General features: G+C 47.3%; 1 protein-coding gene across 2 annotated transcripts in view; it reads left to right on the plus strand.

Annotated features, from left to right (window-relative positions):
• Nucleotides 1–8,348: 8,348 nt before the first annotated feature.
• The window catches only part of GSPT1 (G1 to S phase transition 1), a 33,904-nt gene continuing 17,968 nt past the window's right edge, over nucleotides 8,349–24,284 (plus strand). Inside the window, exons 1-3 of one of the 2 annotated variants that reach the window (XM_047087289.1) lie at nucleotides 8,349–8,956; nucleotides 23,608–23,652; nucleotides 23,767–23,808. In XM_047087289.1, coding sequence (XP_046943245.1) covers nucleotides 8,596–8,956; nucleotides 23,608–23,652; nucleotides 23,767–23,808 — 448 coding nt within the window. In that variant the 5' untranslated portion in view covers nucleotides 8,349–8,595. The remainder of the gene's footprint in view (nucleotides 8,957–23,607; nucleotides 23,653–23,766; nucleotides 23,809–24,284) is intronic. The other variant, XM_047087288.1, reaches the window with a different exon arrangement.

Consider the following 24,284-nt stretch of genomic DNA (forward strand, 5'->3'; position numbering starts at 1 on the left):
AATCCCTGAGCCACCCAGGTGCCCCTCCCCCCTTTCATTACCTTTCTGGCCTTGCTCGGTGCCGTCTTCTTTGTAGAGAATTGCTTACGTATTTTGCGACTTACCGCCCTTTTTCCGCTCGAGGTCAGCCATTGGGTCATTTCATTCCAAACTGCGTTTCCGTTAATCCAGGCTTCAAACACTAACAAACACCATGATGTTTGGGGACAGTTGCACAGCAACAGTGAATATACTAAAAAACCATTGAGCTGTACGCTCTAAATAGGGGAATTGTATGGCACGTGAATGGAATCTCCAAACGCTGTTACAAACAAACAAACCGCATGAATGGAGAGAGTCTAGCCAAAGTGCAGCACCAGTCAACTTACCATAGCTTGTGTTGCCAGTGGTGACTAAATGTTTGCTGGGTGAAGAAATTTCGCAGCAGACGGCATGTTTTATATCCATTATGGTTACCTGGGCTGATGTGCTACCCTGGTTCCAAATTTCTATGAATAATTTAGAGTTAGAAACCCAACTGAGGACTCTGTACTTTCAATTCTGAGATGTATTTCACGCGGTAATTGATTCCCCAACATCCATCCTTCCTTCCTTCCTTCCTTCCTTCCTTCCTTCCTTCCTTCCTTCCTTCTAGATGATTTGTCTTTAGACCAGTGGTTCTCAAGCTTGGCCTCACACAGAGACCTCATATTTAAAATGTACTAATGCCGGGGCTCCTGGGTGGCTCAGTCAGTTGAGCCTCCAACTTCAGGTCAGGTCATGATCTCACAGCTTGTGAGTTCGAGCCCCACGTCAGGCTCTGTGCTGACAGCTCAGAGCCTGGAGCCTGCCTCAGATTCTGTGTCTCCCTCTCTCTTTTCCCCTCCCCCGCTCATGCTCGCTCGCTCGCTCTCTCTGTCTCAAAAATAAATAAACATTAAAAAAAATTAAAGAAAAAGAATAACATGTCTCGGTGCCCAGGTGGGTTAGGTTCAAAGTTCCCCCAGGTGATTTTAACGTGCCACCAACAGTGCAAACCCCGATTGTGAGATAAAATATCACACTCACTAGGATGGCTATGATTACAACAAACAAAACGGGAAGTAATGCACGCTGGTGAGCAGGGGGAGAAATTGGAACTCTTGTGCCCCTGCTGGTAGGAATGCAAAATGGTGTAGCCTTGTGGAAAACAGTATGGAGATTCCTCAGAAAATGAAACGTAGAATTGCCCTATGATTTGACAATTCTACTTGTAGGCATATACCTGAAAGCAGCAGAAGCAGAGACTTGAGCAGGTGTTTGTCCGCTCATACCAATAGCCAAAAGGTGGAAGAAACCCAAGCGTCCACCGATAGATGAATGAACAAAATACACACACACACACACACACACACACACACACGACAGAATGTTATTCAACGCTAAAAAGGAAGACAATTTTGACAACAGGGATGAACCTTGAGGATATTATGCTAAATAATACAATGCTTCTCACTGTAGGATTCCACTTACACGAGGCACCTGCATGGAAACAGGAAGCCGAGTGGCGGTTACCAGGAACGGGGGAGAGGAGCATGGGGAGTTGGTGTTTAGTAGGGATGGAATTTGAGGTTGGAAACATGAAAAAGGTCTGGAGATGGATGGTGGTGGTGGATGCACAACAATGTGAAATACACTTTTTTAATGTTTATTTCTTTATTTTGAGGGGGGCGGGGAGAGGCAGAGAGAGACAGAGAGAGACAGAGAGAGAGAGAATCCCAAGCAGGCTCCATGCTTAGTGCGGAGCCCAATGTGCGGCTCGATCTCAAGACCATGAGATCACGACCTGAGCCAGGCTCTCAACTGACTGAGCCACCCAGGCGCTCTGACAATGTGAAACGTACTTAATGCCACTGAAGTATCCACTTACAATGGTGAACGTGGTAAATCTTAGTATTTTTGTGTGTGTATTTCACCACAGTAAAAAGAGATGTCCTTTTCAAGAATGGGTATCCAGTATGGAAACCAATTTGACAATAAATTTCATATATTGAAAAAAAAAAAAAAAAGAATGGGTATCTGGCCCAATTCCTGCCAATGACGTGGGAGGAGATACCTCCTGGAGGGCTTCTGGGAGAAACTTCTCATTCTTGGAAGGAAGATACCGGTCGAGATGCTCTCTACTGTTTCTCTGGACTTGGCCTCTGGGACTCTGCAGCTGTCTTGGGACCAGACTGGAGAGGAAGCCAACACCCAGGCCAGCAGACGGATGGAAAGGTAGGGGCCCCTGATGTCATTAAGCTCCTGAGCCAATGAAATAACAAGAAAGTCCTATCTTAGGGTTTCTTTTTCTTTTTATGTATTTTTAAAAATGTTTGTTTGTTTGTTTGTTTGTTTGTTTAGAGCGCGTGTGAGTGGGAGCGGGGGAAGGGCAGAGAGAGGGGGAGAGAAAGAGAGAACCCCAGGCAGGCTTTGCACTGTCAGCACAGAGGCCAATGGGGGGCTTGATATCACCGACCTCCAGACCGTGACCTGAGCCAAAATCAAGAGTCACATGCTTTTTTAAATTTTTTTATTTTTATTCTTCACTTTTTAAATTAATTAATTAATTTTTAAGTTTACATCCAAGTTAGTTAGCTGATACCGCAATAATGATTTCAGGGGTAGATTCCACTGACTAATCGCCTACATGTAACACCCAGTGCTCATCCCAACAAGTGTCCTCCTTAATGCCCCTCACCCATGTAGCCCATCCCCCCACCCGCAACTCCTCCAGCAACCCTCAGTTTGTTCTCTGTATTTAAAAAAAATTTTTTTTTAACATTTATTTATTTTTGAGAGACTGAGAGACAGAGTATGAGTGGGGAAGGGGCAGGGAGAGCGGGAGACACAGCATCTGAACCAGTTTCCAGGCTTTGAGCTGTCAGCACAGAGCCCAAAACGGACTCGAATCCACAAACCGTGAGATTATGACCTGAGCTGAAGTCGGATGCTTGACCAACTGAGCCACCCAGGTACCCCTGTTCTCTGTATTTAGGAGTCTTTTACATTTTGTTGCCGCCCCCCATTTTTGTATTATTTTTGCTTCCCTTCCCTTATATTCATCAGTTTTGTCTCTTAAATTCCACATATGCGTGAAATCATATGGTATTTGTCTTTCTCTGACTAATTTCACTTAGCATAATACCCTCCAGTTGTATCCACGTAGTTACAAATGGCAAGATTTCATTCTTTTTGATTGCCGAGTAATACTCCATCATAAATATATACCCCATCTTCTCTATCTATTCATCTGTCAATGGACAGTTGGGCTCTTTCCATACATGATGGTTATTTTTATAAATAAGGCAACAGCCCAAGCATAGAGTCACATGCTAAGCCCATGTCACCAAAATGAGTCTTAATTCTAGTGTTGGTCTCCCCCAGAAATGGAATCTTAATAATCAGTCAATCAAGAATCACCAGGTCAGCACGAATGAGGTCCTCTGCCTAACAGACCCCTGCCATCTGCCCAAGGAAAGGGACCTTGCCACAACCAATCTGCCTTTTTGCTATTATCATTTCCTTGTTCCTGCTCCCTCCTGCCTATAAAAGCCTTCTTTTTATTTATTTTTTATTTTTGTTAAGGTTTATTTTTGAGAGAGAGAGAGAGAAAGAAACCAGAGCACAAGTGGGGGAAGGGCAGACAGAGAGGGAGACACAGAATCTGAAGCAGGCTCCAGGCTCTCTGAGCTGTCAGCGCAGAGCCTAACTTGGAGCTTGAACTCACAAGCTGCGTGATCGTGACCTGAGCCGAAGTCAGAAGCCCAACCCACTGAGCCACCCAGGCGCCCCAATAAAAGAATTTTTTAAAGCCATTTGCTTCCTGCAGGGAAACCCAAACATAAAACAGAAGTAAAAAATTACAATTTCTTCTTCTTCTAGCTGCTTTCCTTTCCACATCCAATCCCACCTCACAAATACACCTTCCATGAACTGTTTAATATGTAACTGTCCACACTTTTAAAAATGTTTACAACATACAAAGAGATACATATGTCTCTTTCTCTCTCAAATGTCTACTGATCACTTTCTCCATGCCGGGCATTGTTGTCCGTGATAGGAATGCGGTAGCAAATAAGACAGTCACGGAATTAACTTTCCGGAAGGAGGAGATGGGCAGTAAGCATGGGAACCAATAAAGAATTTCAGATCGTGATAAGGCATCTGAAAAAAATAAAACTGTGTATAAGGGTTGAGAGTGATGTGAGTTGGTGGAGAGCCAGGGTGGGTAGGAGAGGACACCTCGGAGCTGAACGACAATGAGCTGGAGAGGTGAAGATCTGGGGAAAGAACATTTCAGGGAGAGGAAAAATCTAGATGCTTTTAAAGACATAGATTGTACTAGAGACACTGATCTACTACATATGCCACATACAACACAAAGCGTTCCTCCTCTACTTCACCATATACTAGAAGTGAATTTCCACGTTGGCACCTAGTCTGTTACTCTTTTTGATAGTTGCATATTACTCCAAGGTATTGATATACCATCACTCATTTAATCATAATTTCCCTGTTGATGGAGAGTTAGGTTGTTCCTGCTTTGGAGCTACTGCAAAAAATGCTGGAAAGGACAGGCTTTTACCCTCGTGTTTGTATTTCTGCAGAAAACATTTGGCGGGATGCCCATGTCACCTCAAGTGTCCAGCTGTGTGCACACGTTTCCATTTGCTAAAACCCCGGGATGGCCGTGAGTTTTCATATCAGCCTCGTGTTTGGAAGCAAAAAAGGATAAACTTTCAGATTAAAGAAACAAAACAACGTACTGGGTGGGAAACTCCAAGGTGCAGGTGCTGAGATCCTGATTCATTTTATTTGTTTTTATTTTTAAGTTTATTTATTTATTTATTCATTCATTCATTCATTTACAGAGTAAGGGAGAGGGGCAGAGAGAGAGAGAGGGAGGGAGAGAATCCTAAGCAGGCTCAGTGCTTGGGGCAGAGCCCAAGAGGGGCTTGATCTCACAACCGTGAGATCACGACCTGAGAGGAAACCAAGAGTGTGATGCTTAATGCACTGAGCCACCCAGGTGCCCCATTTTTATTTTTATTTTTATTTTAGAGAGAGAAAGAGTGAGAGCAGGGGAGAGGGACAGAGGACAGAGAGAGAGAGAAAGAATCCCAAGGCGGCTCGATCCCACAACCCTGGGATCTTGACCTGAGCCGAAATTGAGTCAGACACTCAAGTGACTGAATCACCCAGGCACCCCAAGACTCTGATTCATTTTATTTTATTATTTTATTTTACTTATTAAAGCATTTTTTTACTTAAAAATATTTCTTTCGTTTTGAAAGGGGGTGGGGAGGGACACAGAGAGAGAGAAACAGACAATCCCAAGCAGGCCCTGCACTGTCAGTGCAGAGTCCGACGTGGGGCTCGAACCCACGAACCGGCAGATCATGACCTGAGCTGATCGACGGAGCCCCCCAGGTGCCCCCACCCTGATTCATTTTAAAGGCAGAATAACCAAGGGAGGATAGGAGGAATGCAGAGAGCGAAAGAGAGAGAATACTAGAAACACCAGCTGGTGGGGCTTGCGTTGGAAGACGGGAATTCTCTGTCCCGGAACGACTCAGACCTTGAACAAGCATGGCGTGAAGTAAAGAGGTTGTTAAGCACATTTTCTATGCCGCGCATCATACGGGGCATGCGATTATCAAGAAGAGCCTCCCACTTGCCCGCTAGAGCAGTGCCTCAACCCTGGCAGGTCAAAGCTTCTGAAAACCAACGGAGTGGATTCTTTCCTGAATTTCCAATGATGATCCTACTCAGGGACATGGCAGCTAACGACATCAACTGCTTTTCTAAGCTGCGGTCTCAGCAGTTTTTGTCTTTGTCTCTAGAAAAAGTGCAGCCACAAAGACGCTGCTAATTTAATTAGCGTGAAGAACTAACCTAAGAGGGACCCGTCCTCTGGTGCCCTGTGGCTGGTCCACGGTGAAGTATAGCGTCCAATGACAAAGTGGTTGAAGGACAGTACGGTTCACTCTTTGAGCCAGACACTTGTGTTGACGTTTTTAAAGGAGTAGGTTAGGGAGTGCCAATCTTGAGTGAGAAGGCATTTTATTTTGGACGCAGTATTTTCTTCTTGTTGTGACTAGAAAATAAAAATATTTATCTCACTCAGTAGCAATTCAAGTCTCCCTTATAAGAAGGAAGGTCTGAGTTTTTATATCAATTGTTAACAACTTCTCAGTAAACCTGAGGGCAATCACTTAATACCAACTTTAAAGTGGGACACGCTTTTTTTTTTTTTAAGTTTATTTTTAAGAGAGAGAGACAGAAGTGTGAGTGGGTGAGGGGACAGAGAGAGAGGGAGAAAGAGAATCCCAAGCAGGCCCAATGCTGTCAGCGCAAAGCCTGAGGTGGGGCTCCGTCTCAGGAGCCAATTGTGAGATCGAGACCTGAGCCGAGATAAGACCCCGAGGCTTAACCAGCTGAGCCACCCAGGTATCCCCGAAGGGGGATGCTCTTAAGAAAGATTCAAACAGGTCTTCAGAAAACTATATTAATAGGCTGTAACCTGAACTTTGTATTAATTAGAGGATTACATCATCTGTCGTGGGGGAAAAAAGAAATCAACGTTTATTTATTTTTGGGACAGAGAGAGACAGAGCATGAACGGGAGAGGGGCAGAGAGAGAGGGAGACACAGAATCGGAAACATGCTCCAGGCTCTGAGCCGTCAGCCCAGAGCCTGACGCGGGGCTCGAACTCCCGGACCGCGAGATCGTGACCTGGCTGAAGCCGGACGCTTAACCGACTGTGCCACCCAGGCGCCCCGGGGGAAAGAAGAAATCAACGTCCAGAAGATTTCAGGCAGTATGGACCACAGATCTAAAGATAAACTTAAAGCCAGCCTTGTTATAATGGAGGTCTCTGGTTTCTTTACATTTACAGCAGTTGATATTCCAAGTGTTATGAGTTAAAGAAAAAAAAAGGCATTGATAAAATTTGCTAGTTTAATACTAAACACAATTTCAAACCACTTTAGCATAGGATTTGTTTTGAAAGGTAACTGACAGGTTTGTTTTTGAGCTGTCTCATTAGGCTGGATCCTCTTTTATCTTTAAGGTACAGATATTTAAATTTTAAATTCATATCTAGATCTAGATTTGGGACCTTAAGGTTGTTAAGAATCATTTATTCTGTGTGCGTCTACGCCTTTACTCTGTAATTTTTGGCAGATTAGTTGCAAGCTGTCTAGACTCCTCTGAGAAAAATATCAACAATAGGTGTCCCCCCCCCCCCAGTCTTGGGTTCCACGTGGGTGAATTACAGGAAATTAACAGGTACTCAGAACAACGTTATTTTCCTACTTCATGTAATTGACCTAAGGGTTTGCTTCTCCCCTCCTCCGTGTTTACCTAAACGCACAGTGTCCGGGTGAGTGAGAGGCAGTCAATAAAGCACTACGGAATACTGGAGCAAATCCCATCATTCAGAAGAAAACCACTTCACCTAATGGTGCATAAAGAAGCTGGACGCACCGGAAAAAATCTTAACTAGGTGGGTACAACTGGATACAACATGGAATATGGCAATCCTCTGTTTGATTTGCAAAGCCCTTGGCCGGGAGGAGGGGAGGGATGGAAAAGTTTGGGTGAAGGCTTTAAATGACTAGTCAAACAGACGGTGAGTCATTCAAAGTTTCCAGTTAATAATCCCCTCTGCCGGGGCAGAGGCTGGGCCCGAGCGCTTTACGAGCCACATTGCAGTTCAAGTTGTACTGTCTCACGGTTTTATTCTCTTCCACCAAATGAATACATAAAACGCAAGACGCGCAGCGTCGGCTTCGAAATGTAGGGCAGATTCTGGCTGGGGGCGGGGAGAAGGAAGGTGGAAAGAAAGAGCAGAAGGTAGGGAGACTTGGGGAGGCAAAGAACGCAGAAACCGGTGATGCGAGAAGGCGGGGATTCCAGGAGCCGAGAGCTTTGCTTTGCGCCTTAGAACTGTTATCCGTTTCCCCGCAGCCTGTGCCCCGCAGGGCAGCGTGGACCAACCCCGCGGCTGAAGAGTCAGGCAAGGACTCGCCCTCACCCCTACCCCCACCCGGTGACAGGTGGGGCCGCGGGGCTGCGACCAGACCTCCGCCTCCCCGCGCTGCCTGCCGGGAGCCGGAGTCGCTTCCGGTTGCTCCGGAGCCCCGAACTCCCACTCCCATCGGCCCACGGGAAAACCGCAGCGGGGTCGCGCGGGCGCTGCCGGAACTCGTAGTTCCGTCTGCAGCCGTGGTTCATAGCCAGAAACGGGGACGGACAGGGCCAGGAACTACCGAGGCGAAGGTACGGGTGGCGGGGAGGGGTCAATCCGCGCCGGCGTGGGGCCGGAGCTGAGGCGGTCCGAGGTGGTTGGGGTTGGGTGGGAGGAGATCGCTCGCACACACGAGGAGGGTTGAGCTGGTGCCGCCGTTGTCGTCGCGAGTGCGGAGTTGCGACCGGAGCCTTCGCCGCGACGACGCCGGGGACTGTGTCGCTAGCCCCCGGCCCCTCTGCCTCGTCGCTTCGCCGGGTCAGCGCGGCCTGCTCCTGCCCGGCCCGTCGCCCCCGCCTCCATTTCCCGCCCTCTCTTCACCACACACACGGCCCCCCCGATCATGGATCCGGGCAGTGGTGGCGGCGGCGGCGGCGGCGGCGGCGGCGGGAGCAGCAGCGGCAGCAGCAGCAGCGACTCGGCGCCCGACTGCTGGGATCAAGCGGACATGGAAGCCCCCGGGCCGGGCCCGTGCGGTGGCGCCGGCGGCCCCTTGGCGGCGGCGGCGACCGAGGCCCAGCGTGAGCACCTCAGCGCGGCCTTCAGCCGGCAACTCAACGTCAACGCCAAGCCCTTCGTGCCCAACGTCCACGCTGCCGAGTTCGTGCCGTCCTTCCTGCGGGGCCCGACCCAGCAGCCGCTGTCCCCAGCTGGCGCCGCCGCCCCCAACCACGGAGCCGGCAGCGGCGCTGGAGGTCCTCCGGGTAAAGGGCTGGGACGCGCGGGGGGGCGGGGGGGAGCCGGGCTGCGGGGGCGGGAGCAGCCGGCCTGGGTCCGGAGGGCCCCCCCCTCCGCCAGGGATGGGGACGGGGGTGGGGTGGGGTGGGCTCGGGCGGCGCGTCCCGCGGGGCCCGGCGGCACGTGGGGCGCTGACAGCGGCGCCGGGGCGAGAGCAGCCCTGGGTGGGGCGGCCCGTGGCCCGGGAGGCGGCCTGCGCGGGCCGGGCGCGGCGGAGAGCCGGGCGGGGCGGGGGCGGCGTGCGGGGGGGACACCGGCGGGACCAGGGGCCGCCCCTCCCCCGGGGGGCCGCAGTCACCCGCTGGGAGTGGGGACCGTATGGGACGGAGTGGGGGGGGGTGGCCCGCGGCCGGTCAGTGCCACGAGGCCTAGAAGTGAGGACAGATGGGGCCAGGAGTGGGTCGGGGGGGACGTTGAGAGATCCGAGGAGCTGGGGAGGGCGAATGCTCGGGTTCTCGCTTCACCTTAGGGCGAGGCGAGAGAGCTTCTCTTGCTGCAGTTTCTATTATTGAGACAGTAATTACGTTTTAAATATCTGTGACACGGAACCGTCCTGAAGGAATCCCAAGATGCATTGCAGTCTTGTGATCCGGCAGAAACTGTTGGCTATCAATACAAAGATCTTTTTCACCCTCAGCATTTGTAAGCCTGTAAAGTTCACAAAGTGTCACAAAGTCAGAGTTCCTTAAGCCTTCATGTGTTAGGCAACTGCCTTGATTGGTGTGGCCTTTTTCTCAAAGCGGGGCTCGGACTTTCCTCTTTAGTGACACGTTTAGAATGTTCGTTGCGTTACGATCGGATACCTTATTCAGGCTGCTAGGTGTAAGTCGCTCTTTCTCTCTGTTCACGTGTCAGTAACGAATCTGTTCATACACTTGAGCTTTTGTTAGAAGGGAATAGTTGTCATGTGCCGTTTTCATCATTGTTAGTAGACATTGTTTCTGTGGTTTCAAGTTGAGTCGGGTCTTTAAAATCCTTCCTGTATTCTGCTTCAGGGCAGCATGCTTTCAGAAGCTGATTGTATAGCAGCGTGAAATGAGTGAACTCTATGCGTACCATATAAAGGCGCTTACTTTAGGAACTGTCCGTATCTGTTGGAAGAGAGAGAGAAAGGAAAAGGTGCATTGTCTTTCCAATTCTTTAACCAGGGTGTTGGGAACTGGGTCTTCGAGGTTCCCAGCAATTTGCCAGTGAGAGTAGATTGTTGATTTCTCTTTAGAGTTCTGTGTTGTGGCATGTCGTAGGTAAGTGGACATCATAAAAGTGCTCTCCGAAGTTAGTTTTTTCAGCAGCTTTCGCTATAGTTTTGTCTTTAGGGGCAGAAAGTTTGGAGAAATACTTTCACAAAGCGTGTGTGTGAGCACGCAGTTTGGATTTGGGTTGCTTCATTGACTGCTATTTATTTGTGTGAGTGGCTGATGTTTTCCTTTTGAATAAGGGAATTCAGCCATTATTACTATTTATTATTACTATTATCTTTATTTCATTTTATTTTGTTGCTTAGACCAAGCCATTTTGGCTGCCAAAACTAGTTCATTACCAGCTCCGTATTTGTTTCCGCATACTTTACCGTGCAGATTGCTTTTATCCATCCATTTTTTTCTTTCTGGCCCTCCCTCCTCCCTCTGGAGCCACCACCACCACTTTGGCTTCACCTAGCGCTCCTTTTCCAGACTACGTAGTCATCAGCCGTCAGAGGACAGGCATCCTTGAGCAGTGGTCAGTAATGATGGTTATTGTTGAGTGACCTCTTATGCTGGGGACTGTCTTTTCTCTTCCTGGTAGTTGCCACTTTCAGCCTTACTCTTAACCCTTTCTCTGTGGCACTGCTAGAAGTTGGAGATGTAAAAGTGTGTGGGGAAGTTGGTGGAAAACTCCCTACGTTGTGGTCAGTTTTTTCTTTTTTTTTTTTTTTTTTTTAATCAGAAACCTATTTTGGTGTTACTGACTTTACCAGCTGCTTCTACAAAATGCCCATTAGGGGCTCCTGGGTGGCTCAGTCGGTTAAGCGGCCGACTTCGGCTCAGGTCACGATCTCGCGGTCCGAGAGTTCGAGCCCCGCGTCGGGCTCTGTGCTGACAGCTCAGAGCCTGGAGCCTGTTTCGGATTCTGTGTCTCCCTATGTCTCTGCCCCTCCCCTGTTCATGCTCTGTCTCTCACTGTCTCAAAAATAAATAAAAATGTTAAAAAAAAAAAAAATGCCCATTAATGTCAAAACATAATCTTCCATAGGACGTCAATTTAGAAAAGAATGGATTTTTTTTTTTAATAATTTTTTTTAATGTTTATTTTTGAGACAGTGAGAGACAGAGCATGAGCGGGGGAGGGGCAGAGAGAGAGGGAGACCCAGAATCCGAAGCAGGCTCCAGGCTCTGAACTGTCAGCACAGAGCCAGATGTGGGACTCGAACTCATGGACAAGATCGTGACCTGTGCTGAAGTCAGACCCTCAATCTACTGAGCCACCCAGGCGCTCCAAGAATGGTTTTTCTAAACTGAGGTCCATACTTCCGTGGGACTGTTGGATTACATGTTCCAGCCCATTCAGGTCCATAAAAGACCACCATCAGAGCAGGGAACTGTGCTTGGAAGAAGCAGGCAAAAAGTTGAAAGTAGGCCTTGGATTGAAATTTACAAAGTGGGAGCCATAAAATTTGCAAGTTTTTTGTAGTGAGGAAATAGTCAGGAGGGTAAGTCTGTTTTCTTTTGTTGTAAAGCCATAGCTGAAATTTGTGGTGGGTGTGTTTTTAGACTAAATATCGGGAGAACTCTTAACAGAGTCTAGAGGGAGAGCACTAGGATGACTGACTTGTAAGATATATGTGTGTAGAATGGGTATCTGTCATTTCTCCCAAAAACAGGCTAGTTCATTTTTTCTTCCTTTGTCTCTTTTTTTGAAAATACTTTCTGTGGTGGCTGGAGTAGGAGGAAGAAGATGCTTTTGCCCAAAGTGCCATTCACCTTTCTGGAAGGCTCATTCATACGTATGCCTGTTTCTAGCCATCCCAGGTCAGAACTGGGGATTCAGTACTGACCTTAGTTAGATCTCTTTGAAAATTTAATACAAGTTTCCAAAGGAATCATTAAGTGGAACCCATTTAAGTGTAATTAAGTATAATTCACTTAAGTTCATTAAATTCATTTAATTCCCTACGGATCCAAGTAAGTGCATTGGCTAAGTGATGCCCTTGAAAGTGGAGGCCCTGAAATGAATTAACATGTAGAAGACGGGGGTTACTTGGATTAAAACTAACATTTTTCGGGGCGCCTGGGTGGCGCAGTCGGTTAAGCGTCCGACTTCAGCCAGGTCACGATCTCGCGGCCCGTGAGTTCGAGCCCCGCATGGGGCTCTGGGCTGATGGCTCGGAGCCTGGAGCCTGTTTCCGGTTCTATGTCTCCCTCTCTCTCTCTGCCCCTCCCCCGTTCATGCTCTGTCTCTCTCTGTCCCAAAAATAAATAAACGTTGAAAAAAAAAAAATTTTTAAACTAACATTTTTCTCCCATAGAATGTACTCACGGTTCCGCTTTGCACCCAGGTCGGTCTTTTCTTTGTTAAATGACAAACAGATTCAGCGGTGGTGATGAGGGTTACTTGGTGTATTCGGGCTGTTGTAACAAAGTAGTACAGACCGGGTGGCTTGTAAGCCGCAGAAGTCTGTTGGTGTCAGGTCTGCGGGCTTCAAGTTCGAGATCCGGGTTCCGGCCTGGTCAGAGAGCCCTCTTCTGGATAGCCAACCGCTGATGTTTGTGGATGCTGCGCAAGGGGCAAGAGAGCTCTCTGGGACTTCTTTTTTTTTTTTTTTTTTTTTTTTTTTTAATAAAAGCACTAATCCCTTTATGAGGGCTCCACCCTCATGACCTCTCGGGCATCCCAAAGGCCCCACCTAATTCTATCACATTGGGCACTGGGAGTTCAGCATAGGAATTTGCTGGGGGAGGGGGGGCACAGGTATTCAGACCATACATAGCACTGGGACCTTTTAGAAGGGCCAGAGCTTGTAAAATGGGGGGGGGGGGGTAGTGTTCTTTCCACCAACCCGTCCTCAGCACCTCTCAAAACTCTGCCGGTGAAAACAGTATGGAACAAAACCAGCAGTCCTCAGTAGGCCCTCAGAGGAGGAATTGTCTCCAAGATGTTGCACGTTGTGTCGTGGAACTGGAATTTTAAAGAGAAATGTTCTATTTTGTAGTGTTTGGGTTTCACTCAATATCTTTTTTTTTTTTTAAACATTTATTCATTTTTGAGAGCGAGAGAGACAGAGCATGTGTGGGGGAGGGGCAGAGAGCGTGGAAGACAGAATCCGAAGCAGGCTCCAGGCTCTGAGCTGTCAGCACAGAGCCCGACGGGGGTCTCGAACTCAGAGTGGGAGATCATGACCTGAACCGAAGTCCGACGCTTAACGCCTGAGCCACCCGGGCACCCCACTGAGTATCTTTTTGTAGGGGAAGGATTTTCTTTCTTTTTTTTTTTTAACGATTGAGCTCTAATTCATCATAAAATTCACCTTTTAATTTTCTGTTAATGTTTATTTCTTTTTGAGAGAGAGACAGTGTGAGGAGGGGGGGGCAGAGAGGGAGGGAGACACAGAATCTGAAGCACGCTTCAGGCTCTGAGCTGTCAGCACAGAGCCCGATGTGGGGTCTTGAACCCTTGAACCTCTAGGTCATGACTTGAGCCGAAGTCAGATGCTTAACTGACTGAGCCACCCAAGTGCCCCTAAAACTCACCACTCGGTGGATGCTCATTAATCCCTAGTCTCTCAAAGGTGACCTGTTCAGAGCCACCAGAGTGGAGAAGATCCAGAATCAAAGTAATAGTTGTTTCGTCCAGAAGAGCTCTTACGTTAAACAGTGCCTGTCAAAACTGATAGATATGTTTAGATAGATGATAGATAAGGTTCTTATGATCTGTTTTTCTTTTTCTTTAAGACTGAAATGCCTTCCTTCCAATAACAATTCTAATGTTAAGGCTTTTTTAGGCTTTGATGGGCTAGTAAATGGCATCCAGTAAGCAGAGGAAATCCGGGAAGAGTATTGTTACTGGGGTGTTACTTTTGCTACAGAGTGATCTACCTGGTTATTTCTTTCCTTGACTTGCTGATTTCTAGACTACCAGATTTGGGCTCTTGTTTTATGATTTTACATGCTGGGTTGGCTGGCACGTGGGGGTTTAGGGAACAAGTAAGGTGTCAATAGTGCTGTGCCGGGCCCAGCAGCTTTTGAAACTGTTGAATGTTTGGGAAGAAACCCTCTTTGGGGCAGGTTTTCTGTAGCGTAGATAGTACATCACTTTTTGCATTCTTTTGTCCTTTGCTTATTTCTCACCTTTTCTGGAATTGTACTGCGTGAAAAGACAGCAATTAAAATCTGTCATGTGAGTTAGGGAAATGTAGAGGACAGATTTTTAAGCCTCGTTTCCCTTGCTTTTGTTTAGTGGGGAGGAAAATGGCTTAAAGTGTTAACATAGTAGTGTCCTGGGTGAAAAAGAAAGGAGTGAAAAAGAGATTCAGTATCCTTTTGGGGGTGAGTTAGCAGAATTAGAATGGAACGTTTGGAGCTGGGAATCTGTTTTGCTTAGGTATACATATATGTAGCAGTTAAGGAACTGCCTAGCCCATGATCCTAGGCACTTGAAGGGATGCCGCCAAGATGATTAAGTTGTGATCCTCAAGGAGCCGAGTAAGTGATCAAATACCCATTTTCCTCTCCTGGGAGACACAAGGTGGTAAGAGAGCCGTGCAGCCGGGTTGGAGGGCTTTCAAAGCTAAGAGGGGGAGCTGTTCTTAGATTGCCGTGTGTGATGATTTCAGTCTTGTCACCCTAATCATAAGACTAACGCTCTGTTTTCTGCTAAGTGTTCTGTGTGAATACCTGGGCGTTTTTTGGATTGAGCTGTAATTCACATGTACAGTCCCCCTTTCTTGTGTTTCTGTATTCTGTTAAGTTTGTTAGGAATTGGCTGGCGTAGAGCATTGGTTACCTTTTATTAATCGAAGGGTGGTTGACACACGGCGTGACTAGTTACAGGTGCACAGCGTCGTGGTCCCCCTCGCGGTGAGCAGCTCCACCGGTCACCACACTGCAGTTGTGATGCCATTGACCACATTCCCGTGCTGTGCCTCTCATCCCCGTGAGCGACACTTTTCTTTTCCCACCGCGTGCCGCGGCTTTCATGTCAAGCAGCAGCGAGACCCGCAGCTCTGGTGGTATGTCTTTGGGGCCGGTCAATGTCGGATCGCACGGTCCGTGCCCAGTTCTTAACAAATCCTTGGGAAGCAAGAATTGGGCCACTAGTCGAAGGTTCTTGATAGTTCTGAGATCCTTAGCTTCCTTTTTTAGCTGCAGTCATTGATTCGTACCAAAGCTGCTTAAAAATTTTGTCTTTGTTTTCAGATTTTAACCAAGCAGGGCTGGGCTGTGGATGTATTTGGTTTTTTTCATAAATGGCTTTGTTCTAAGGAAACCTCATTGTTTCATTGCTCCGGTTTAAACCAGATCCCCATCGTAATGCTACTTTCAAGGTGACAGGAACACTTAGTAAGGATTTTCTGAGCATCTTTCAATAGCCTGGCCTAAGAGTGGTGGCACCAACTTCCAGACGACATACCGACTAGGTAATTGTGTCCCTTCACTTGAAACAAAGTGCATACCTTAAATGTCACTGGGGTGTTTCCTGCTTGACCGGCTCTGTAGAACTCCGGTGGGTTACCGTGCTGTTAAGCGGTCTGTGGCCACCTCCTTTGGGTAGTGATTTGGGTTGTGCATTGCTGTTTTCTCTTTGTACCTTATTGGGGCTGTCCGAAATGGTTTCACTGTGTGTATTTTAAGTATGCCTCTAGTTTTTTGGTTTTTTTAATGTTTATTTATTTTTGAGACACAGACAGAACATGAGTGAGGCAGGGGGCAGAGAGACAAAGGGAGACACAGAATCCAAAGCAGGCTCCAGGCTCTATGAGCGGTCAGCACAGAGCCCGATGCGGGGCTCGAACCCAGGGACCGTGAGATCCTGACCTGCGTCGAAGTCAGACACCTGACTGACTGAGCCATCCAGGCGCCCCCCCCCCCAAGTTGTTTTTGAAGTGGGTGGGATATGACTCCTAGACGTATGTTTGAGGGGTGTTTGGAAAATGTAGTGGAATTTTACTCTTTGAGAAAGCCTGCTCACGTTGGTATGTGGCATTGCTTTAGGGACTGAATAAATAGGACCTTGGAATGTTAGGGCCAGACAGGACCCTAGCAGTAATACAGCTGCCTTTGGATAAAGTAATAACCTGTTTATGGATAAAGAAACTGAAGCCTAGAGATGCTAAGGGAACGCAAAAAGTCTCTGGCGGCTTTAATGACATGGTTGGTTCTGGAATCCACATTTGCTAACTGCTAGTTCAGTGCTCTCTGCACGCACCCCACTGTTTAATGATGGGGAGGAGGGTGTTCCCAGAGGTGGTGCTCCAACCAGCATGGATCTTCTCGCTCGTGAATTTGCCTTGTATTTCATTCTTAAATTCCTGTGATTATTATGGGGCTTTGACACGCTCGTTTTAGTAATAAATTTACTGAGCAGTTACCACTTGCTTAATGTGCCCGTACCTTCACTATACCCTCCTGAGGCATAGGTCATGTTAAAAGCATTTTACAGATACGAAAATTCAGCCTCAGAGAAGCTAAATAAATGAGCAAAGTGACATCCAGGAATAAACGAAGGAGCTAGGATTAGAATCTAGGTCTGATTTCACAGTTTATTCTCGGGGCGCCTGGATGGCTCAGTTGGTTGAGCATCTGACTCTTGGTTTCAGCTCAGGTCGTGATCCCCCTGAGGGTGGAGCCTGCTTGGGATTCTCTCTCTCTCCCTGTGCCCCTCCCCCTGCTCACCCTACCTCTCTCAAAAAAATAAAAAATAAAAGCTTATTCTAGCAACGGTTATCCTACTCGCCCTTTTCTTGTGATTTGATATTAAAAGACCTTTTTAGCTGTGATACTTTTTCCGAAATGGAGCCCAAGAGTTCGTGGGCTGTGGCACAGTCTCTGTGTGCTGGCTCAGTGGTAGCAGAGTGGCCTTCTGAGAAGGATCGAGGCTCTCGTTTAAAGGAATAGTTTGAGGGGCGCCTGGGGGCTCAGGCGGGTAAGCACCCAACTTCGGCTCAGGTCATGATCTCACGGCTCTTGAGTTTGAGCCCCGCGTCGGGCTCTGTGCGGACGGCTCAGAGCCTGGAGCCTGCTGCAGATTCTGTGTCTCCCTGTGTCTCTGCCCCTTCCCTGCTCATGTTCGCACTCCCTCTCTCTCTCTCTCTCTCTCAAAAATAAACAAACATTAAAAAAATAAAGTAATACTTTGAAATTGCTTCTTCATACATTTTAGGGAACGATGACTTAAATGATTTCAGTGGGTCTGGTCACTGCTGTCTGTGACAGCGTGCCTTGTAATTTTAGAGTGTTCGGTATTAAGGCAAAACCACGGACCTGTGTGTGTGTCCCGTGGCCTCTCGTTTCTGATGTCTGCCTTTACTGGTTTCCGGTGTTGTGTCTGGGAGACAGATCCCCCCGCGTGCAGTTTGGGTGACACTGTGTGGCCGCCCGGGCGCTGGCGAATTCTGAGTTCCTCACTCAGACCGTACTTGAGCATCTCTTGAGTATTGTTTCTCTGAGCCCTTGTTCCAAAGTGGGCGAGGAGAAGATGGGCCTTCCCCGGGCCTTCCTGGGAGAGCGGTGAGGCAGGTGGGCCGGGACCGCCACGCAGACTCCGTGTACGTGACCCTGTACGTGACCGGGCTGGGGAAGCAGCCCCCTGGAGACCAAAGGGAAGCCGGCGTTAACTCGGGAGAGTCAGCCAGCGGTGCCTCTGGGCCCTACAGGACGGGCTCTGTACCAGCCTGCGGGGACTGCAGGGGTAGAGAACGGAGGGAGGCTCGGTCACTCCGGAAGTCTGTCCTGTCCTTGGGAACCGGCCTGACGTGTGTGCACCTGTACTTGAAGGCAGGGTCCTAGCCGGAGGGGTTCTGCCGAGGGATCCTTAGCCTTCAGGCGGTGGGCCGGCCGGGGAGTGTGATAAAAGTGCAGGATCGGGGCTCCTGGGTCACTCGGTGGGTTAAGTGTCCACTCTTGATTTCGGCTCGGGTCATGAACTCATGGTCCTGAGATCGAGCCCCGCGCCGGGCTCGGCGTGGACCTTGTGGAGGCTGCTTGGGATTTTCTCTCTCTCTCCTTCTCTCTCTGCCCCTCCCCTGTTCCCTCCCTTTCTCTCTCTCAAAATAAATAAACATTAAAAAAAAAGTGGAAGATCAGGTGTGGCAAGTTTGTGCCAGAATTGAGGAGAATGTGTATGTGCAGCTCAAACTGCCCGTGAGGCTGTTCAGTTAAAATTAGATAAAGTTTAAAGTCCAGTTCCTCGGTTGGGTTGCGGTACCACCTCTCAAGCGCTTAATAGCCACCAGTGGCTAGTGACTCTCCTGTCACAGCACTGGGAATATTTCCATCATTGCAGCAACTTTGTATGGGGCAGAATTCTGTCACACTGTTTCTCATTTCTGTTCAGTGTAAGACACTTGGGGCGTCTGTGACAGCACTGAAGTTGTTTATTTTTTTCCTGAATGAGCACACCATTTAGCGAATAGGACTAAGGAATTTTAGGTAGGGTAGCTATTTTAAATATTGCTCTTTAGGGGCCTCTGGGTGGCGCCTCAGTCGGTTAAGCGTCCGACTTCAGCTCAGGTCACGATCTCATGGTCCGTGAGTTCGAGCCCCGCATCGGGCTCTGGGCTGATGGCTCAGAGCCTGGAGCCTGCTTCCGATTCTGTGTCTCCCTCTCTCTCTGCCCCTCCCCCGTTCATGCTCTGTCTCTCTCTGTCTCAAAAATAAATAAACGTTAAAAAAAATTTTTAAAAAATAAACATTAAAAAAAATTTTTAAAAAATATTGCTGTTTAGTGTATAAGGCGGATTAAAAATCAATTTTATATCTACAGCAGTACAAATTTAAATTACTAATTTATGAACTGTACAGAATAAGCACTTTTCAAGAATCGGCCAAACATTTGTGTTGAAAACATGTAGCTTGAGTGAAAGCGTGGCTTTCAACCTACCGCCTCTCAGGGCCTTGACTGACTTGTGCTGTATGATGAGCTAGCATAGTAGAAGTCTGCATGTTGAAGTCCTTTTGATCCATGAACACAGCTTTTCTTTAGTTAGTTATTCAGTTATTTTATTGTGTTTATTTTATTGATTGATTGATGAATGAGTTCCGTGCCCAATGTGGGGCTTTGAACTCACAACCCTGAGAACAGAGTCTCACACTCTATTGACTGAGGCTCCCCCTTATGATCAGATCTTTTAAAAATATTTGTATTCTTTTTGAAAATTAAGGTGAAATCTTAAAATTAACCATTTATTTATTATATTTTATTAAATTCCTTTAAAAAAATTTTTTTAAACGTTTATTTATTACTGAGAGACAGAGGGACACAGAGTGTGAACAGGGGAGGGGTAGAGAGAGGGGGAGACACAGAATCTGAAGGACGCTCCAGGCTCTGAGCTGTCAGCACAGGGCCGGACGCAGAGCTCGAACTCACAAACTGTGAGATCATGACCTGAGCCAAAGTCGGTCGCCCAACCAACTGAGCCACCCAGGCGCCCCTTAAAATTAACCATTTAAAAAAATGTTTATTTATTTTGAGAGAGGAGAGAGGAGAGAGAGAGAGAGAGAGAGAGAGAGAGAGAATCCCAAGCAGGTTCCATGCTGTCAGCGCAGAGCCAGATGTGGGGCTCGAACTCACAAGCCATGAGATCATGACCTGAGCTGAAATCAAGAGTCACATGCTTAATCAACTGAGCCACCCAGGCACCCCTAAAATTCACCATTTTAGAGTGAATAATTTAGCCAGTGTTGTACCACCATCCTCTCTAGTTCCAAAGCATTTTCATCACCCCAAAAGGAGTTCCGTACCCGTTAAGCAGTCACTTCCTAGTCCCCTGTCTTCCTCCCAGCGTCTCACAACCACCAGCCTGCTTTCTGTCTCTGTGGATTTACCTATTGTGAACATTTTAGGTAAGTGAAATCTTACAACAGGAGGCCCTTTGTGTCTGACTTACTTCACCATGGTCAAATTTTCTCTCATAATTTGAAGATTCGGATTTTCATCTTTGTCAGACCACAGGCAGTGCTCTCGCTTGACAGTGTTCTGGTGAATTCTTTCACTTCCTGTTTTAAAATTTGTGATAATGTACCTAGTATCACAGCCAGTTCATTAATCTTCCTTTATCGTAAATTATAGTATTAGTTTTCCTTTTAATTTGCGGTATCGCAGTTTTACTCACTGATACACTCTGATAACTCTCCCCCTTGATGAGATTTGTTCTGTTTTCCAATGCTTGACCAGGGTGTATTTCTGAACATGGAAACACCTTTGGAAAATCTAAAACCGTGATTTTGCTCCTCACTCCTTGGGAGGTTTACTGTTCTTTTGCTATCGGGTATGACCTGTGTAGGACTTGAGAAATCACATCATCTGTTTGCTAACCACGAACAAATGAATGACTCTGGGCCCAGACTCCTCAGTAGCCAGTAACATCAGGATGTGATATGCATCATGAATATGACCTGAGAAGAAGGAGCTGGAAAAGGTTGTCTGTACGTGTGTGCGCATGAGAAGACTGGGTACAACTATATTGAGAAGTTAACCTATTTTTTCAAATGTTTATTTATTTTTGGGGGGGGGAGAGAGGGAGAGAGAACGAGTTGGGGGAGGGACAGAGAAAGAGGGAAACAGAGGATCCGAAGCAGGCTCCGCACTGACAGCAGGATCATGACCTGAGCCGAAGTTGGACACCTGACTGACTGAGCCACCCAGGCGCCCCGAGAAGTTTAAATTTAAAAGAACATCTTGGCTATATCTGATTTTTCTGGTTCATTTTTCCAAAAATAACAGTTCACGAATGTCACTAGCATTGCCATTAGATTTATAATGTGATTCATGTCTGAATGTGTGGAAAGCTTTTTTCCACCTTGGGAAAGTATAGTCAACTTATTTTGGGGGGGCTCTTTAATATCATCATTGTGTGATACTGTAATTTTTTTTAAAGTTTTATTTTTGGGGGGGGGGGGTAGAGCACAAATGGGGGAGGGGCAGAGCGAGAGAGGGACACAGAATCCGAAGCAGGCTCCAGGCTCTGAGCCGTCAGCACAGAGTCCATTGCGGGGCTCGAACCCACAAGCTGCGAGATCATGACCTGAGCCGAAGTCGGACGCTTAACCGACTGAGTCACTCAGGCGCCCCTTCATTGTGTATATATTAAGCACTTGATTGTGTTTGGTACTTGACTCTATGTGTACCAGCCGTACAGACTTAAGGCAAACGTATTATACATGGAAGGTGTTTTGAAAAATAAAACCTTGAACAGATGTTCAGTATGCCGCATTCTGCAGCCACGGAGGTGGTCTCGTGACGGGTGTCACTATCCGGAGACGTGCCCTGCGGTCTTCTGCAGTATTGTGTATTTGTTAGCCCGCGAGCCGGTTCTGGAACGGGGTGGTCAGGGGTACGTACTGTTTGGTTTTGTAAAGGTCGGCTGCACTTCAGGGTGTCTTACTGCGCGATGGGGGAGCCCACCGTGCCAGTCGTCTTTTTCCTGCCTTACAACAAACACTACCTCCTCGCCGACTCCGTGTACTTGTGCTGAGTGATTTCTCAGCAGACGCCGTCTGACGAAGGGCAAGTTGCTGCTTGTCTACCTTGGAAAAGCCTAGTGGGTCGGATTTGTCTGAGCGTCAGATGGGAGCGGTGGCAGCCGTCCCTTGCACGGCGCTTGTGGGGGGATCAAGTGAGTCAGCGCCTCAGGGCTTGTTAGAAATCATTGGGAGGTACTGGGCCCCCACCTCCAGCACCGTGCAGATTTGTGAGCCTTTCTGTCCGGTCTGGCCCGCATTTCGTAGTCCGTTGTGCTGGTTGAGAGGGTTGAGTTTATTCCCAGCGCGTGTTAGGGGGTCGAGACTCACATGTTGAGTATCTGCGTGGTGCCAGGAGTTACTTCACAGACACCGGCAAACAAGTGTATTCCCTCCTTTAATCCTGTCGGCAGTCCTGTCGGGTGGGTGGTATGTCCTGTCTGTAATTGCAGCGAAATAACTGCGTCACACGACGTCAGGCGACAAGCCAGCACGGAGAGCGGGGGTCAGCTCGGTGCTGCCCCTCACCGCTACCCAGTGCCGCCCCCTCTGGCCCTCGGGAGGCATGTGGACTTGATGCCCTTGGCACTGGCTGGCTTTCTCTGAAAATGGAGCAGTTTCTCTTTACCCTGCCCATGAACTTTCCTTTGAAATGGAAAACGAGGAAAGGTTAACCTCTGTTGTGTCTGAAGTATGATTCCTGTCCCCTTCCAAACCTCGTTCAAATGATTTTTTTCTTCTCTTCTGTTAATATGCTGCTAATCACGTAGGCCGGGGTCACTCAGACCTTTCGCTCCTCCCCCTCCTGTCCGATGATGCCTCTGTTATCTTTGCGATTAACCCCTCCTCTCTAGTTGTACTGCTCACTTGTTCCCATGACCTGCCTTCCTGCAGTGAAGATGTTGGTCTTTCTGCCAGTGGTGTTCTTTCCCTCCCCGATGAACGCTGTGCTACCCTTACCTTCCCAGGTGACGCTCAGCCTGTCACTTCCCTCCTCGGAAAAAGCTGGTTGCTCTTTTCCCTTTCAGGAACAGGAAATGACCCTCTTCCACACTTCACGTTATTGAAGGTTGGGCCCCAAACTTTTTCTTGGCTTACAGGTGTTTCTGGGCAGTGATTTTAAATATGAGCTGTGCAGTTTATGAATTCATTATTCTTCATTAATTCGTGCGTAGGGTTCAGGTGACTTCAAATTCTCTGATACCTTTTGCGTCTTGGAGACTTTTTTTGAAGCCAGGGCGCTTCCATGTTGGAGTATCACTTAGATATGAAAAATAAACTTATGCGATTGGGTGTCTGTATATATTTGTCCTACATCTCTTCCAGCGGGGTCATAAGTAGACGTGAAGTGTGACAGCTGTGGAAACAGGATTGTTGCTTGATCTCAGAATTCTGCTATGGGACAAAACCGGCATCATCGTCATCACCTTTTCTGAGATGTTGTAAGGGGTCGTTTGTATTTCGAGGACTCTATGTGACTGTCCTTATTTTATTGATATCAGATAGAATTTATTCAAGCACCTTGATGAGAACATATGTGATTATAGAGTCTTAAAAAGAGCTTAATCATAGCCTTCTTAGGCTGGAGCTACCAAGAGAGAATCTAGAGAAGCACTGGGAATCGGTTAGGCAGTCTGGTTAATTTGATCAGCACTGGGTTGCGGCTTGCTTTTACAGTATCTTTGAAGGAAGAGTTTTATGAAGCAAATTAAGAGAATAACTATGCCTTTATGCATACATTTCAGTTGACGAAAATGTTTTAAAATTGGCTGTATTCAGTAGATTTTTTAAAAGGATTTTTTTAAACAGACTTCTAATTTGAACACCTGAGTTAGTTCCTGTTGGTTTACGTTATCGAGGTTTTTGTTGTGTTATTGAAATCCTGTTTTTACTGTGTCTTAAAAGATACGCACAAATGGATGCATAGGAGTTAATTTTTAATAGAACTTATTTCTATTAAACAGCACCTGCGGAACCTTCTCAAGAGGAACAGTCGTTGCTATGTGAAGGTAATTTTCTATGCTATGACCCTTCGAATGTTTAATGGGGAAAACATTAAGTTGTCTCTGTGTAAAGCCTAGATATTGTTTCATAAATGTATTATATCTCACTTTCTTGTCTAGGTTCAAATTCAGCTGTTAGCATGGAACTTTCAGAACCTGTTGGTAAGAAAATTTCTGACTGTATTAATACAGTAATATGAAATCCTTTCACTCTCAAGATAGAAGGTACAAATGTAAGTGTTATGGTTATTGGAATGCCTACATTTAAACCTGACATTGAATCTTGGCTGTTGGGATTTAGAAAGCACTAGCTGGACGTCAGCCCTGCCGCGATAAACCGAGCGACAGCAGTTAGACGAGCGGAGGGCAAGAGTGCGAAAGTCAGTTTAAGGGCTTGGGCTTGTTCCATTTCCTTGGTGAAAGGTTTCCTTCCTTTTTGTCATTTGCTTACTGTTAAGGGTGTCCTGTTCCCAAGGTGATTGATGAAGTTGATGCCAAAGTACTTGCAGAGGAAAAAGCAGAGGTCTCGTAAATCCTGTGTTCTGATTTTAAACTTTGCTGCTTGCCCTCTGTCAGGGCATCCTGACCCTGGGACAACTGGGCTGTTAGGAATGGTACATCTCCTGTTTACATCTTGT

The sequence above is a fragment of the Lynx rufus genome, unplaced genomic scaffold (genome assembly GCF_022079265.1).
Source record: "Lynx rufus isolate CCGP_SWC_20201006 ecotype Redwood Valley unplaced genomic scaffold, mLynRuf1.p SCAF_23, whole genome shotgun sequence".
NCBI classification, from domain to species: Eukaryota; Metazoa; Chordata; class Mammalia; order Carnivora; family Felidae; genus Lynx; species Lynx rufus.